Source organism: Mustelus asterias, chromosome 2 (genome assembly GCF_964213995.1).
Source record: "Mustelus asterias chromosome 2, sMusAst1.hap1.1, whole genome shotgun sequence".
NCBI lineage: Eukaryota > Metazoa > Chordata > Chondrichthyes > Carcharhiniformes > Triakidae > Mustelus > Mustelus asterias.
The window spans coordinates 75,858,268-75,875,678 of NC_135802.1; the positions used below are offsets into that span (position 1 = coordinate 75,858,268).

Consider the following 17,411-nt stretch of genomic DNA (forward strand, 5'->3'; position numbering starts at 1 on the left):
TAATTTGAGGCATTGGAGGAGATTGGGATTCAGTGAGGATAGGGTGATGGATATGAGGGTGGTGTTGCTGGATAAAGTGCAGACTTCAAAATTCTGAATGTGTAGTAGCTTCTTATGTTTACTTCCCAATGTTTAATTAGTGTTGTTATGTTGGTTATTCCTCAATTCAAGGATGAAATCTACTCCGTGTCACTTGTCAGATCATTGGGGAACACTTCCTGTCACGTCCCAACAATCAGAGCATGTTCCGTTTATCACTAGATTTTGCTTCCTATCTCCCAACCCATGTCATATCTGTTAACCTGTTGTGCAGAACCTTATCATACCTCTTCTGGATATCCATATAGACAATGTCCATAAAAATTCAGTTCGATAAGTCAAATATGACCTACTTTTCACATATATCCATGCTGACTCTTTTATCAGTTCATATTTGTCCATATGCTCAGTCATCCAGGGTGGAATTTTCCCATCCCGCCAGCCACAGGGATCGTAGCAGGTCAGGACCATGCAAAGGTCTGTTGACCGCGGGAGGGATTTTCCAGTCTTGGGGCTTGTGTGGCCGGAAAATCCTGCTCTCAATCTCTGATTCATTCCACTAACTCCTCCACAGTTGATATTAAACTGGTAGATCTATAATTACCCATTTTCTCCATCTACTACGTTTCTAAGTAGTGTGATATTTGCAATATTCCAGTCAAATTAAAGGCAAATTTCCTGAATTTGGTGAACTGTGTAAAGTTGTGATAAAAGCCCCTGCAATTTCTACACCAATTTATTTTAATACTTTGGGTCAAAACCAGTTCTGGCGATTTATTTATTTTAAATCTCATGATTTTCTTTATTTTTCTCGTATTACTTAAAAAGTAAGTTTTCACCTGTGACTGCTTCTCAAGTTCTCTCATATATTGTTGACAATTTGGCCATTTCCACAACTCTGAAAATGGATACGAAGTGTTTTAAATTAATTCCTTATTGACGAATATAAGCTGTGTATTCTGATTTGACCAATCTCACTACAGCTGATTTTGCCCCAAATAAGTGAAATAGTTTTTCCTTGGAGAGAAAATGCATTGACTGTATAATCTTTTTGAGAAAGAAGGAGCAATGCTTTCAATTAAAATTTAATCTCCTGCCCATATTGGAAATTAGATGGTTTAAGTGTAGATGCAGCACATTTACCCTATTAGTGACAGCTTCCAGAGGTGTTTATGAAATTTATAAAATTGTATAGGAATTGTTTTTTCACTACTCTGAAACTTCAATACATAGTAGTGCAGATTGCGTGCATCAAGACCTGTCTGTATCAACTACTTTACCTTGATCTTCAGGTCCTTTTGTAGATTGAAACCACATTCTTCTTAACTGGATTCCTCCTCTTGCCATTCCAGCTTGTTTCACTTTGAGCCAATTTATATTCATGTCGCATTCTTTTGAATACTTGGTTTTAACCTTGCAAGTGAATTCAACAAAAATGATGGCTGTCATTTACTGTCTTTTTCTAGTGCCCTTTGTTTCACTATGGAAGTATAAAATCATTGAATAGTTACAGCACAGAAGAAAGCCATTCAGCCCACCGTGTCCATTCTAGCTCTCTCCTAAGGAGCAGTTTATATACTACCACTCCCAACACACACTTCTCACATCACTGCACATTCCTCCTTTCAATAATTTGGAAAATGTAGGGAGATTTACAGCACAGAAGGAGGCCACTTTGTCTGCACCGCCCAAAAAATTGAGCCATCCAGCCAAATCCCATTTTCCAGCACTTGGTCCATAGCCCTGGAGGTTATGGGACTTCAGATGCATATCCAAACCTCTTTCAAATAACTTGTTAGTTTCTGCCTCTACTACCCTTTTGTTCAGAGAGTTCCAGACCCCTACCACCCTCCAGATGAGAAAAATATTTCCTCATCTCCCCTTTAATCCTTCTTCTAATAACTTTAAATCTATGCCCTCTAAGCACAGACCTCCCTGCTAAGGGAAATAAGGCCTTCCCATCCACTCTATCCAGGCCCTTCACAACCTTGTACACCTCAATCAAATGTCCCAGAGAACCCTACAGCGCAGAAAGCCGTCATTCAGCTCATTAGGTCTACACCATCTCTCCAAAAGAGCATCCCATTTAGGCCCTCTCCTCTGCTCTATGCCCATAACCCCATGCATTTACCATGGCTAATCCACCTAACCTACACATCTTTGGACACTAAGGAGCAATTTAACACAACCAATCCACCTAATTGTTTTTGGACTGTGGGAGGAAACTGCCCACAGGAAATGAGGAGAATGTGCAAACTCTACACAGTCTCCCAAGGCTGGAATCGAACCTGGGTCCCTGACGCTGAGAGGCAGCAGTGCTAGCCACTGTTCTATCGTGCCGCCCCTCAGCCTCCTTTGCTCTAAGGAGAACCCGAGCCTATTTAATTTTTTTTTATAACTGCAATTTTCCAGTCCTGGCAACATCCATGTAAATCTCCTCTGTGTACACTCTCCAGTGCAATTACATCCTCTCTCTCATGAAGTGACCAGAACTGCACACAAGGGGAGATGATGGCGTAGTGGTAATGTCACTGGACTAGAAATCCAGAGCCCTAGGCAATGTTCTGGGATCTGGGGTTCAAATTTCAAATTGAAATTCAGTCAATAAATCTGGAATATAAAGCTAGATCATATAACTATCATCAATTGTGGTAAAAATGCCAGATCAGCCATAATCTCATTAAATGGAGTAGAAAACTCGATGGGTCGAATGGCCTTCTTCTGTTCCTATGTATTGTGGTCTAGGGAAGGAAATCTGCCATGCTTATCTGGCCTGGCGTTCATGTGACTACAGACCCACAGTAGTGTTGTTAATTCTTAATTGCCCTCTGAAATGCCCTAGCACGCCATTCAGCTCAATGGCAATTAATGCTGGCTTTACCAGTGATGCCCACATCTCATGAAAGAACATTTTTGTGGCCTAACTAGTGTTTTCAATAGCTCCAGCATAATCTTATATCCTTGTACTCCACTAACAAAGGAAAGAATTCCATATGTCTACTTCACCACCTGTCCAGGCCTCTGTGGACATGCACTCCAAGGCCTCCCACTTCCTCTGAAACTCCCAGTATCCTTCAATTTATTTTGTATTCCTTTGCCTTGTTTGATCTCCTAAATGCATCACCTTACACTTCTTTGGGTTACGTTCCATTTGCCACTCTTCTGCTGTGCCCAACTGTCCATTGGTATCTTTCTGCAGTCTACAGCTTCCCTCCTCAGCCATGCAGTTGTTGTTGTCTGCACTACTCTTTATCATTCTCCTTACATTTAAGTCCAGATCATTAATATTTGCCTCAAAAAGCAGGGGACCTACTACTAAGTCCTGCAGAACTCCACTGGATACAACCTACTAATTGGAAAAATTACCCTTTGTTTCCTGCCACTGAGCCAATTTAGTATCCAGCTTACTATGTTGCCCTAGATCGAATGGGTTTTGTTTAACCAGTCTGCCATGTAGAACCTTGTCAAAAGCCTTGCTAGCATTCATGTAGACCAATAAATTGCACTAACCTCATCAATCCTCCTTGCTACTATCTCAAAAAATTAGTCAAGTTAGTCAGACACAATTGTCCCTCAAGTCCATGACTGTCCTTGAATTACCCCATGCCTAAGTGACAGTTAATCTTGTCTCAGAATTGATTTGAATAACTTGCCCACTGACTGGCCTGTGATTATTTGGCCTACCCCTCACTCCATTTTAAAACAAAGGCTGCCCCTCCCAATCCTCTGCCATTTGCTGCACCCAGTGAGACTCGGCAAATAGTGGTCAGCACATCTATTGTTTCTTCCCTGGTGTCCTTTGACAGCCTGGGGTACATTTCATCTGGTCTTGGTGGTTTTTCTACTTTCAAGGATGTTAATGCCCTTAATGCTTCCCCTCTCTCTATGTTATCATATCCAATATTTTGCACTCCTCCTTAACTCCAATGTATCAATTTATTTTTAGGAAGTGTTACAGACAGGAGAGATATGGACAATTTCCTCTTGCTAACTGTCTGTAAGCAGAACATGTTTTGAATTTTTATGGCTTTTTAAAATTCATTCTTGGGATGTGTGTGTCGCTGGCTGGGCAGCATTTATTGCTCATCTCTGATGTAGGCTAGACTATCACACAAACCAGCCTCCCATCCATTGACTCCGTCTACACTTCCTGCTGCCTCAGAAAAGCAGCCAGCATAATCAAGGATCCCACACACCCCAGAAATACTCTCTTCCACCTTCTTCCATTGAGCAAAAGACACAAAAGTTTAAGATTATGTACCAACCAACTCAAGAACAGCTTCTTCTCTGCTGCCTGACTTTGAATGGACCTACCATATATTAAACTGATCTTTCTCTATACCCTAGCTGTGACTGTAACACTGTTTTGCACTCTTGCCATTCCTTCTCCCCACGTACTCTATGAACAGTATATTTTGTTTATATAGCGCGCAAGAATCAATACTTTCCACTGTTTCCCAATATATGTGACAAAAATAAATCAAATCAAAAGACTAGGTAAGGATGGCAGATTTTCTTCTTTGAAGGACATTAATGAACCAATCAAGAATAGTTCTGTGGTCATCATTAGACTTTTAATTCCAGATTTATATTGAATTCCAATTTCATCATCTGCTATGGCGGGAGTTGAACCCGGGTCCCCAGAGCATTGCCCTGGGTCTCTGGATCACTAGTCCAGCAATAATACCACTATGCCACTGCCTCTCTGATTGCTAATAACCTTCAGCAACCTGTGTTTTGATTAACTCAGAAGGTTAATTTATTACATGTTTAAAACCTGGGGCAGGAGTGTTTGCAACTTCCCGCACTTGCATGTGATTGCAGTTTAATCCATTGCCATGCAACTGGCCAGAATGCCATTTTTCCTGCTGAGGAGTCAGATGAGCTGGTTATTAGCATCCCTTCTGGTACAATGGGTTTCGAACTCTCTTTTGTGATAGCTCAGTTTGGGGTGCCAGTGCATATGCACTTCCTCTGCTTCTGTTGATTCCAAGGGGTTTGCACAATGAGGTGTGAGATTCCACAGGCTGAGAAGAATTATTTTGTTCTTGTAATCCCTGGTGGTAGCTCCCAGAACAAAAGGCCAGTGTTGTGGGCATGTGCCTTGTAGCAGCCATAATTTTTGATTCAGCAAATGTCAATGTTTTAAAAATAGCAAAATAACAAAGTTTTGGATTTCTTTTCATGCCATAGGGACCCAGTAAAAGACAGAAATTTAAGAAGAATCATTGACCAGAGTTTAGATTCTAGAATAGTGCTGTCCGATGTGCAGAGGATTGGATAGTCATTGCAGTGACCTCCAAATGATCACAAATGACACTCTAACTCCATTGGTGTTCTTTAAACAGCTACCGCTTTTCTTGTTGTGCTTCTAGTTTTTTGAATTCTCTTCACACAATGAAATCCGTTATAATACTCGCCAACCTGAAGCCTGTGCTGCAGCAGATATTGGAAATGATTATCTGACAATGTACCTTTGCCGAGAAAACAATTCGCCTGTGCCTGAAAACCAGAAATTCATTTTTAAGGAGGTAAGATGCATTCTAAAGATTTTGTGCTGTTTTTAAATATAAATTTAAAACTACTATCATTATTTATGATGCTCTTCCAAAGGTCAAGATAGTGTGTATTTATTGTAATTTTTAAGACTTCCATACTTTTGCTAAATGACAACTAGCTGTGGTCATGTGTGTTAAGTATGACATTGACTGCCTGTCTGAAGTGAGTGCAAAAGACTCAATCTACATGTGCCACATATAAATAGCTTCCCAAGGGAGAGACTATTCATTTTAAGCAGTAAATTATTCTTTTTTTTGTATAATAGACTTGTAAGAACACATAGTCATAAACTTTAATTTCTATGGTAACATTATGACAATTACAGATGTGAAGGTTAAGGCAAGATTGTAGTAGGACTGCATTTAGTCAAAAATTTATTTTTTAGTAAATCTCTGATTGTGATTAATTTTGTTTTGAACTTTCTTTTTGTCTTCAGGATGGCTCGATCTACCATGTCGTGACGCAGAAGTGTCTGCAGGCTGTACCCAGTGCATTCAGCAATGGTCATCCAGGACCATTACTACGGCCATGTACAGATATTGACCACCAGAAATGGTTCTTTCAAGAAAGAAAATGATTTATTCATATTCAAATTCATTAACAACTTTAAAAAGCTGCCATTGCCAAAAATACTACTGAGTTTTCCCATGAACTATATGATCGTATCAAATCTTTGGTCTTCTTTAGAATACTTTGGAATGGGATTTTAAGATTTACATAATATAGAAGCATCTTTGTACTGATTTTATCACTGAGAGCAATTTATTTTTAACAATGCCTTGAACTTACAAAAATCTTTCTAAATTTCCAAAGGACAATTGAAATACATAATTTTCTTATGCAATTCGTAGAACCTGACTGTATGTCTCCTTGAATATATATGGTGAAGAATCTACTGGTTTCAACATGACTTGTGAAAGGCTTTAAAACAATAATGTTTGGAAGCTAAAAGTGAACTATGTGCAAATCCTTTTTTGTTATCCTGAAGCCTGTGATCTATGATATTACAGCTATATGAAGGGAGACAAAACTGTGACGTCCAATTCATTTAAAAGAACAGACAACTTTTTTTGCCAAGGCTGGGGACGGGGAGGAAATGTGGACATTTTTGTAAAATTGCAATTTTGACCATATCGATGTGATTTAGTGCACTTTATGGACAATTATATCTTTTGTACCAATCTTTTCAATTCCACAATCTTACCTTTTTCCAACCTGTTGTGAAAGTGAAGCTGTGTCCACAATCAGTTTAAAACTAAAGAAGACGTATTTTAGAATTTTTTCTAGTAATGTTTATTTAAACAGATAGCTTTCAGCAATAGAAGTATGGAAATATCAATAAGGATTAAAAGGGGCAGGAGGAGAGAGAATATCTCAAATTTACAACTGAAACTGAGACCTTTTTTGCCCTCATTCTGGAGTTGAACTGCGTGAGGAGATTTGAATTTTTGCATCACGGGTGGAAAATAATAAGGGTAAACTGACGTCTTGCATCAAGCCCATAGAATAAGAACTAGGAGCAGGAGTAGGCCATCTGGCCCCTCAAGCCTGCTCCATCATTCAATAAGATCATGGCTGATCTTTTTGTGGACTCGGCTCCACTTACCCGCCCGCTCACCATAACCCTTAATTCCTTTACTGTTCAAAAATTTATCTATCCTTGCCTTAGAAACATTCAATGAGGTAGCCTCAACTGCTTCACTGGGCAGGGAATTCCACAGATTCACAACCCTTTGTGTGAAGAAGTTCCTCCTCAACTCAGTCCTAAATCTGCTTCCACTTATTTTGAGGCTATGCCCCCTAGTTCTAGTTTCACTCGCTAGTGGAAACAACTTCCCTGCTTCTATCTTATCTATTCTCTTCATAATCTTATATGTTTCCATAAGATCTCCCCTCGTTCTTCTGAATTCCAATGAGTATAGCCCCAGTCTACTTGGTCTCTCCTCCTAAGCTAACCCTCTCAACTCCGGAATCAACTAGTGAATCTCCTCTGCACCCCCTCCAGTGCCAGTATATCCTTTCTCAAGTAAATCAAGTGAATCAGACAGAGCTCTTAACTACTTGTTAACCAATTTTGGCAGTGTTAGTTGAGTATTAAAGGTTGACTTGAACTCTGAAAAAACTCCTTTGTTCTTGTTCAAATAGTGCCTTGGGATCTTTGATATCCCCTTGCATAGGTAGATGGGGCTGGGTTTAATATCTGAAGAGCAGTATCTCAGACATGCTGCATTCACTCGGTACTGCACTGAACTGTCGGTCTAGATTAAGTGCTCAAATTCCTGGATTGAAACCATGCCTTCCAATTCAAAGGTGACAGTGCTACCACTGAGACCAATTGACACAACTGCAATGGTGAAACCCTTTTTTGCCCTTAAAACATAGATCACAGCCTAAATGAAGTGTGAACTGGGGAGTTGAGAGGAATCAGTGCAATGTGGACTCAAGCATATTGCTAAATTCCACTGCCCCAATTAGTCTTTGATTTAGAATTAACTATATAGGTGCGCATTTGTGGCAAAAGTCATCAGCAGTGGGTTTGAGATTAAGGTTTGGAAAAGCTTAAGCTATGGAAACATTTAGGATTGTATGTCTCAATGTGGAATGATAAATGTACTTCAGCTTGATGAGAATTTTAAAAATGCTTTCGAAGACCTCTACCAATAATTTAGCGTTGACTTGTAAGAAAAAGTAACTGATTTCACATTCTCTTCTATGTATATTGGCTCACTCCTCCATATGTCGCTGTAATATCATATATCACAAGTGAAAATGTGCAATGACTCATTTGAATACAGTAGATGCCTTTTATTTTGATACAAAATTTGAAGGAGCTCTATTTTTGCACTCTAATTGCAAAATGTAGTTATGAGAGTTATTACTAATCTCATATTAAATATAAAAAATGTTGTTTTCTTCCCCGACAACTTATAAAATGAACTAAGTAGCCAAAAATGTTTATAGAATTTACAAATGCTGCATATGTGTATGAAAAAACTTGCTTACCAAACAGTAGCAATATAATAGTCTGTGGAAGGGTGAGTTGAACAGCCTTCCTCTTCTGTACTTACTTTTGACATAATACTGATTGTATCCTGAATGCTGGAGAATGTACTAAACAGTTTTAAATAATTGCTTTTGATATTGATTGATCCAGGCAGCAAATCACTGTGCTAATGAGCTTTATTGACTTATAAAAAAATAATTATCTCTTGGGCTTCCATAATGTGTAATATTTGATTTTTTTTTAACCACCTTGTTGAAGGAACTTGTCTTTTGTTTAAATCTACTCTGTTCTTGTATTGACATATCTTTGTGTAGCAGTTTTAAGGACTTGCAATTAAATGAAAGATTGTAAATTTTTTCAGTTGCTACTACCAAGCAATCACGTTGGCATTAGAACTACACCTGGTCTTGAATAGCTGGGTTGTGACTGCAAATGTTTACAGAATTTACTACTTTGGATGTGAATTTAAATGTGTGAGGATTTGTATTTTGTCAAGTATTGGTGCATATCTTTTTAATGAGCATCATTTTCTAATCAACCTGTTTTATAAATTATCACAGCATTGTTACTCTCCAGCAGCAGATACAATGTCTAACCTAAGTCTCAACAAAAGGAATGCACAGCCTCTTGCAGAGGTTAAATTGTAGGTTGCTCTGTTGCCCAACGATGTCCTAGGATTAATGCAATGAAAATGGAGGATATTTAGTTTTGTTTCTTCAGTTGCTTGCTCGCTGGCGGGCTGACTGAAGTATAAATGCAGCACAGAGAAATAATGTATTGACTGTTAATTTTTATAACAACATTAAATGTCAGATGGATTTTTCAAAAACATTTTGAGTGTAGAGTCACAAACTCTACACTCCATGTACTCCACAGATGTTGACGACAGATCTGCGACCATGCTTTTTATCTGCGAATGCTCCATCCAACTAATTTGAACATTAAACATACTCCTAATTTTAAAAATAAAATATTTCTTTCAGATTGCAAAATCAATGCCACATTCAGGTATGTCTGTTTTTTATGGGAATTGTAGGAATAAACTTGAAAATGTGTACAAACGTGTCTCACCATTTTCTTCAGCAATAAAATTATTGCAGGGAACTGCAAATTATATCCTTTAAAAATCATGAGCTCAGTTTTTGGCTTGGACGTTTTGTGAGATTATTGGGATGTAATGAATCTATACAAAAATTTAAGACCACGGTGAAGTTTTGGGCTGTGAGGTAGTGGGACCTGGTACAGTGAAGACTTCCTTGCATTTAAGAGTTGTGAGGCTTTAGAAAGCACGACCAGAGTTGGTGATTAAAGCAGAGACTGTATCAATATTTATTAATAGGTTAGATAAGTAGTTAAATGAGAGAGATTTAGGAAAGTGATGGCACATAGGGATTAGGTACTTCCAATATTTTTGGAGTCCTGGGAATATTAAACAATCTTGCTTCCTCATTAATACTTTGACAAATATTGGATATATATATCAATATTACAAAAATGAAGCACTGGAGAAAGTGCAAAGTGATGTATGAATGATACCAGAGCTAATAGGAAAGAATATACTGGAGCTCTTTTCCAGAAAAAAGACTATGGTGACCAAATAGCTGAAGGGGTCTGATAGAGTAGATATGCAGAGGATGTTTCCACCTAGAATCATAGAAACCCTACAGTGCAGAAAGAGGCCATCTGGCCTATCGAGTCTGCACCGACCACAATCCCACCCAGGCCCTACCCCCATATCCCTACATATTTTACCCACTAATCCCTCTAATCTACACATCTCAGGACACTAAGGGGCAATTCTAGCATAGCCAATCAACCTAACCCGCACATCTTTGGACTGAGAGAGAAAACCGGAGCACCCGGAGAAAACCCACGCAGACATGAGGAAAATGTGCAAACTCCACACACAGTGACCCAAGCCAGGAATCGAACCCAGGTCCCTGGAGCTGTGAAGCAGCAGTGCTAACCACTGTGCTACCCTGCAACCCTCTGTGGGTGTTCGATGGGCCAAATGGTCTCCTGCTGTAGGTATTCTATGATTCTATTTGATTATACAATAACAATCCAAGAACCATAACAAGACCCATCAGTACCTAGAATGAATAATGTGATTTCTCTCAGTTTCTTCCATCTCTCAAAAGGCGAGAGAGATGAGGCCAATAGTAAACACCTCTGTGGGTGTTCAAAACCAGGGCCATAACACATGGTAGTCACTAACAAACTTGATAAAGAATGCGGGAGAAAACTATTTACTAGGAAGTGTGAGAACACAGAACTCGCTATCATAGGGTAGTTGCAGAAAATGGCACGGATGCATTTAAGTGGAAGCCAGGTAAGTACATGAAGAAGAAAAGAATAAGAGGATAGGGTGTGATGAAGTAAAGTGGGAGGAGGCTCATGTGGAGCATAAAACTGGTCTAGACTTGTTGGGTGGGATGGCCTGTTTCTAGGTGCATAGTTTTATAAAGTTCTATGCAATATCCATTTTCAGCACATTCAATGAAGGTCTGTCTCTCTTGTGATTGCAATCTCCTGCTCTCCAGTGTTTGAATCTCAATCTCATGGATGGAAAGACTGCAAAGTAATTGCCAGTGTTTCTGCTATTTCCTCTTGCTTTCTAGTAAGAGAAAATGGGCCTATCCCAGCACCAACAGCAATAACGAACTCTGCCTAGTGACTCAATTGTATCGAGTCACATTATGTTTGTTTATCCCTCGAAAGATTGAGCTAATTTGTATTCTGATGTAGCTATGATAAACTTCACCCACTTATGTGAAACCCCACCAAGTTATTTGGGATGATCCTACTGATTAACCTGATTAGCTGGAATCCCAGATGAAGAAATTAACAGAATTGTCTACATTCTTAAACCATATCAACATGAAACAACATAGGCAGGGATTGTTAGCAAATTTCAGTGATTTGTACCTATAATGTTGGATTGATTTCATTCATTGAATGCGTTCATTGAGCTCAACTTGTAAGAGTTCTGGCTGATTAGCCAGTCTGATCCAATAGTCCAACAGAGCTTAAACTACTCTATGTCACATGCGTGGAAGTCAATCTGCAGCAGGTTTTGAATGTGTAGAGAAATCTCTTTTTCAAAAGTTAATGTCAGTTCGCTAACAACTAATTGTAAAGTGAAGGGTAATCCATACTGAGCGAAATGTTTCTATAGTTTGGGTATTTTTTTCTTTACACCTGACGAGCAATGGGAAATAGACAAATCATGCTATTTTGGTTATGTCACATGTTTTGTTTAAATGGGCGATTAAATTATAAATTTATTGGTTTACTATTGGCCTCATCTCTCGTCTTTTGAGAGATGGAAGAAACTGAGAGAAATCACATTATTCATTCCAGGTACCGATGGGTCTTAATTGTTATGGTTCTTGGATTGTTATTGTATAATCAAATAGAATCATCGAATACCTCCAGTAGGAGACCATTTGGCCCATTGAATCCACACCGAAACTCCGACAGAGCATATTACCCAGGCCCTATCCCCATAACCCCACATAATTACCCCGCTAATCCCCCTAACCTATGCATCTTGGGATGCTAAGGGGCAATTTAGCATAGCCAATCAACCTAACCTGCATATCATAGGACTGTGGGAGGAAACTGGAGCACCCAGAGGAAACCCACGCAGACACTGAGAACGTGCAAACTCCACACAGTCACCCAAGGCTGAAATTAAACCCAGGTCCTTGGCGCTGTGAGGCAACAGTGCTAACCACTGTACAACTGTGCCACCTCATTAACATTTTAATTGAGCCACTATATCCATAGGTGGTATACAATTAAGGATGGACAACAGATGATGCTCACAGCGATGCTCAAATTCCATGAATGAATAATAAAAGTACAAAATACTCAGCAGGAAATGTATACCACCAGGAAGCAGAAGTAGTTTTAAGTTATCTATGTTGTATTGTTGAATACTAGAAATAAAGTATAGATTTAAGTTAGTGTCTCTGTATAAGGTTTAAAACTTTAGTTAGATTCATGTTCAAGATGTTTACATGTATGTAGGGATTTTGGTTTCATTTTGAGCTGTCTCTACTATGCTTAGTGAGTTTACAATGTGAAAAGTAAACAAGAGCTTAGAGAGAAATTGAGCTATTGCTTAACAACCAGGGGCCATCTTTGAAGTTAGAAGGACCTTTTGAGTTTAGTTTTAACTAGACCCAAGACAGAGGGAAGGCAGCTCACTGTGCTCTGTGAGAAGCAGAAGTGGAACAATTGGGTAATGGACATGAAAGCAAATCCCAGAAATCAAAGAACAGCTAGTTCTAGAAACCAGAGAATGAAAAGAGATGTTCTAGGAAGATTTAAGTCAAAGGAACAGAGGGAAACTGGAATTTGAATGAGGTCCTGTTCATTGAAGTTGAAGACAGCTGAAAATTGCAAACCTGATGAAGTCAGATATCTGAAGTAATCCTAAAGTTACTGACCTTAGTACATCCTGTGAAGCAATAGTGTTCTGTTGATGGCTGGATGCCTGAGTGAGTGTGTAGAAGCTTAAATATATGTGGCAATTCAATATCAAGGAATAGTGAAAGGAGAGTTGGAAATTCTGGAAGTGGATCCTTGCTGGGAAACCATTGTTTGAAAGGTGTTTCTTGTCTAACAACTGTATTTGTATGGCTGGTCCACCTAGATTTCTCATGAATGGAAACTCCCAGGATGTTGGGGGAATTCAATGGTAATGCCTGTGAATGTCAACAGATGTTTGGTTGGATATTCTCTTACAAAGAACAAAGAAAATTACAGCACAGGAACAGGCCCTTCGGCCCCGTAAACTTGTACCGACTATGCTGCCTGACTGAACTAAAACCCCCTACCGTTCCGGGGACCATATCCCTCTATTCCCATCCTATTCATGTATTTGTCAAGACGCCCCTTAGAAGTCACTACCGTATCCGCTTCCACTACCTCCCCTGGCAACGAGTTCCAGGCACTCACTACTCTCTGTGTTTAAAAAAAATCTGCCTCGTACATCTCGTTTAAGCCTTGCCCTCGCACCTTAAACCTCTGCCCCCTAGTAATTGACTCTTCCACCCTGGGAAAAAGCTTCTGACTATCCACTCTGTCCATGCCTCTCATAATCTTGTAGACTTCTATCAGGTCGCTTCTCAACCTCCGTTGTTCCAGTGAGAACAAACCAAGTTTCTCCAACCTCTCATAGCTAATGCCCTCCATACCAGGCAACAGCCTGGTAAATCTTTTCTGTACCCTCTCCAAAGCCTCCACATCCTTCTGGTAGTGTGGCGACCAGAATTGAACACTATATTCCAAGTGCGGCCTAACTAAGGTTCTATAAAGCTGCAACATGACTTGCCAATTTTTAAACTCAATGCCCCGGCCGATGAAAGCAAGCATGTCGTATGCCTTCTTGACTACCTTCTCCACCTATCTTGCTGGATAGGGTCTTTGCCTGGCACTTATGTGGCATGAATGTTACTTTTGACTTATTAGCCCAAGATTTGATGTTGTTCAGTTCTAACTAAGCATCGACTGTTTCATTATCTGAAGAATGGAACTGAACACACTGCAATCAATGAACATCCCACTTTTGACTCTGTATGATAGGTAAATAATTGGTGAAACAGCTGAAGATGTTTAGGCCTAGGACATCGCACTGAATAACTCATGCAGTGATGTCTTGGAACTGAGATAATTGGCCTCCAACACCACAATGATCTTTTTACTAGGTATGACTCTGGACTGAACATTTCCCCCTAATTTTTATTGACTTCAATTGTGCCAGGGCTCCTTGATGGCACACTCATTCAAACGCTCTCTTGATGTCAAATGCAGTTGTTTTTATCTTCCTCTGGAATTCATTTATTTTGTCCATGTGGCATGGAATGGAGTGATCCTTGAATGGAGCATCAGCTAACAGATTTTTAAATAAGTGGACGCTCGAGACAACACCTTTCATTGCTTTGGTAGTTGAGAAGGGACTGCTAGGGCATTAATTGGCCAGATTGGTTTTGTCCCATTTCTGTGACTAGGGCATACTTGGTAGATGCTAGTGCTGTTGACACTTGCTGGATTTTGCCATCATTGAAACTGGGGCTGTTTATGGAGTCTGATCCTCCCATTAATTGTTTAATTGTCCACAATGGTTCCTCAGTGGATGTGGCAGAACTGCAGAGCTGTGATCTGATCTGTGACCTGGTGTTAGCAATTCTGGAAAAGGTAAAAATAGATAAGTCCCCTGGGCCGGATGAGGTTTATCCTAGGATTCTCTGGGAGGCTAGAGAGGAGATTGCAGAGCCTTTGGCTTTGATCTTTGGGTCGTCATTGTCTACTGGAACAGTGCCAGAAGACTGGAGGATAGCAAATGTTGTCCCCTTGTTCAAAAAGGGGAATAGGGACAACCCTGGTAATTATAGACTGAGCCTTACTTTTGTTGTGGGCAAAGTATTGGAAAGGATTATAAGAGATAGGATTTATAATCACCTGGAAAGGAATAATTTGATTAGGGATAGTCAGCACCGTTTTGTGAAGGGTAGGTCGTGCCTCACAAACCTTATTGAGTTCTTTGAGAAGATGACCAAAGAGGTGGATGAGGGTAAAGCGGTTGATGTGGTGTATATGGATTTCAGCAAAGCGTTTGATAAGGTTCCCCATGGTAAGCTTTTGCAGAAAATACGGACACATGGGATTGAGGGTGATTTAGTGGTTTGGATAAGGAATTGGCTAGCTGTAGGAAAACAGAGGGTGGTGGTTGATGGGAGATATTCATCCTGGAGTTCAGTTACTAGTGGTGTAACGCAAGGATCTGTTTTAGGGCCACCGCTGTTTGTCATTTTTATTAATGACCTGGATGAGGGCATAGAAGGATGGGTTAGTAAATTTGCGGATGACACTAAAGTCGGTGGAGTTGTAGACAGTGCGGAGGGAAGTGGCAGGTTACAGAGGGACATAGATAAGCTGCAGAGCTGGGCTGAGAGGTGGCAAATGGAGTTTAATGTGGAAAAGTGCGAAATGATTCACTTTGAAGGAGTACCAGGAATACAGAGTACTGGGCTAATGGTAAGATACTTGGTAGTGTGGGTGAACAGAGGGACCTGGGTGTCTATGTGCATAGATCCCTGAAAGTTGGCACCCAGGTTGATAGGGTTGTTAAGAAGGCGTACGGTGTGTTAGCTTTTATTGGTAGAGGGATTGAGTTTCTGAGCCAGGAGGTCATGTTGCAACTGTACAAAACTCTGGTGCGGCCGCACTTGGAGTATTGCGTACAGTTCTGGTCGCCGCATTATAGGAAGGATGTGGAAGTGTTGGAAAGGGTGCAGAGGAGATTTACCAGAATGTTGCCTGGTATGGTGGGAAAATCGTATGAGGAAAGGCTTGAGGTTGTTTTCGTTGGAGAGAAGAAGGTTGAGAGGTGACTTAATAGAAGCATACAAGATGATCAGAGGATTGGATAGGGTGGATAGTGAGAGCCTTTTTCCTCGGATGGTAATGACTAACACGAGGGGACATAGCTTTAAATTGAGGGATGAGAGATATAGGACAGATGTTAGAGGTAGGTTCTTTACTCAGAGAGTAGTAAGGGTGTGGAATGCCCTGCCTGCAGCAATAGTGGACTCGTCAACATTAAGAGCATTCAAATGGTTATTGGATAAACATATGGATGATATTGGAATAGTGTAGGTTAGATGGGCTTTAGATTGGTTTCACTGGTCGGCGCAACATCGAGGGCCGAAGGGCCTGTACTGCGCTGTAATGTTCTATGTTGTATGATCCATTGGTTGTGGGATTACTTGACTCTGATGGTATTTTTTAATGGGTCCTTCACACAAACATGCCAATCACACATTGATGAATGGTAACAAACACTTTGGGTTCCTTTTAATTGCAGACTCACAATACTATTCAAGTTACAGTGGACCTCTACACTCATATCTTGCGGTATATTACCCCACTTCCTAGAGAGATGATGGAGACTCATTATTTACATATTCAATTAAAGCAATATCACAACAGATGGCATGCTGTGTACTGTTTAAAATGCATGTAATCCTATGTTGAAGCTTTACCGGGTTGCTACCTCCCCTTTGGGTGTTGCTCCTGACATGCTTATTGACATTTGCTGTTAAACTAGGATTGGTTACCTGGCTTGATGGCAATGGCAGAGTGAAAGATATACCAAGTTAACAGATTGAGGTGGAGTACCATTCTAGCGCCTCATGGATGCCCAGTTTTCAGCTGCTAGATTTGCTCTGAATCTATCTTATTGAGCTCAGTGGTCGTGCAATACAATATGTAGGAGGATATCCTTAGGCAAGGATGAAACAATTTCTCTAAATTGACTGTGTGATGGTTACTTCTACCAATGTTTTCATGGAGAGATGCATCTGTGATAAGATAGGTGATGATGAGGTCAAAACAAGTTTTTGCTTCATGTTGGTTAACTCACCACCTGCTGCAGCCCTAGTCTTTCAAGACTTGGCCAATTTGGTTAGTGTATCGTTATTGAACCTTTCTTAGTGATGGACATCAAAGTCCTCCACCCAGAGTGCATTCTGTCCCCTTGTACCCTCAACCAGCAAGGGTAGCCGATGTGTGGGAACACCATCGCCTCCACATCTCACACCATCCTGACTTGAAAGAACAATGGATGTATTTCCATCATTGCTCGGTCAGAATTCTGGAGTACTTTCATTAGCAGCATTATAGATTTTCCAATACCCTATGGACTGCAGTCTTTGGTTCCTCATCACCCTCTTCTCAAAAACAAAGAGGTTGTCTTATGAAAGAAGGTTGAGCAGGTCTGGCCTTTACTCAGTGGAGC

The 17,411-nt window shown here is 40.2% G+C and overlaps 1 protein-coding gene across 2 annotated transcripts in view; it reads left to right on the forward strand.

Moving 5' to 3' along the window:
• galnt12 (UDP-N-acetyl-alpha-D-galactosamine:polypeptide N-acetylgalactosaminyltransferase 12) overlaps window positions 1-9,724 on the forward strand; it is a 61,996-nt gene extending 52,272 nt beyond the window's left edge. For both annotated transcript variants that reach the window (XM_078237547.1, XM_078237555.1), the window contains 2 exons: window positions 5,415-5,570; window positions 6,035-9,724. In XM_078237547.1, coding sequence (XP_078093673.1) covers window positions 5,415-5,570; window positions 6,035-6,175 — 297 coding nt within the window. In that variant the 3' untranslated portion in view covers window positions 6,176-9,724. The remainder of the gene's footprint in view (window positions 1-5,414; window positions 5,571-6,034) is intronic.
• Window positions 9,725-17,411: the final 7,687 nt, after the last annotated feature.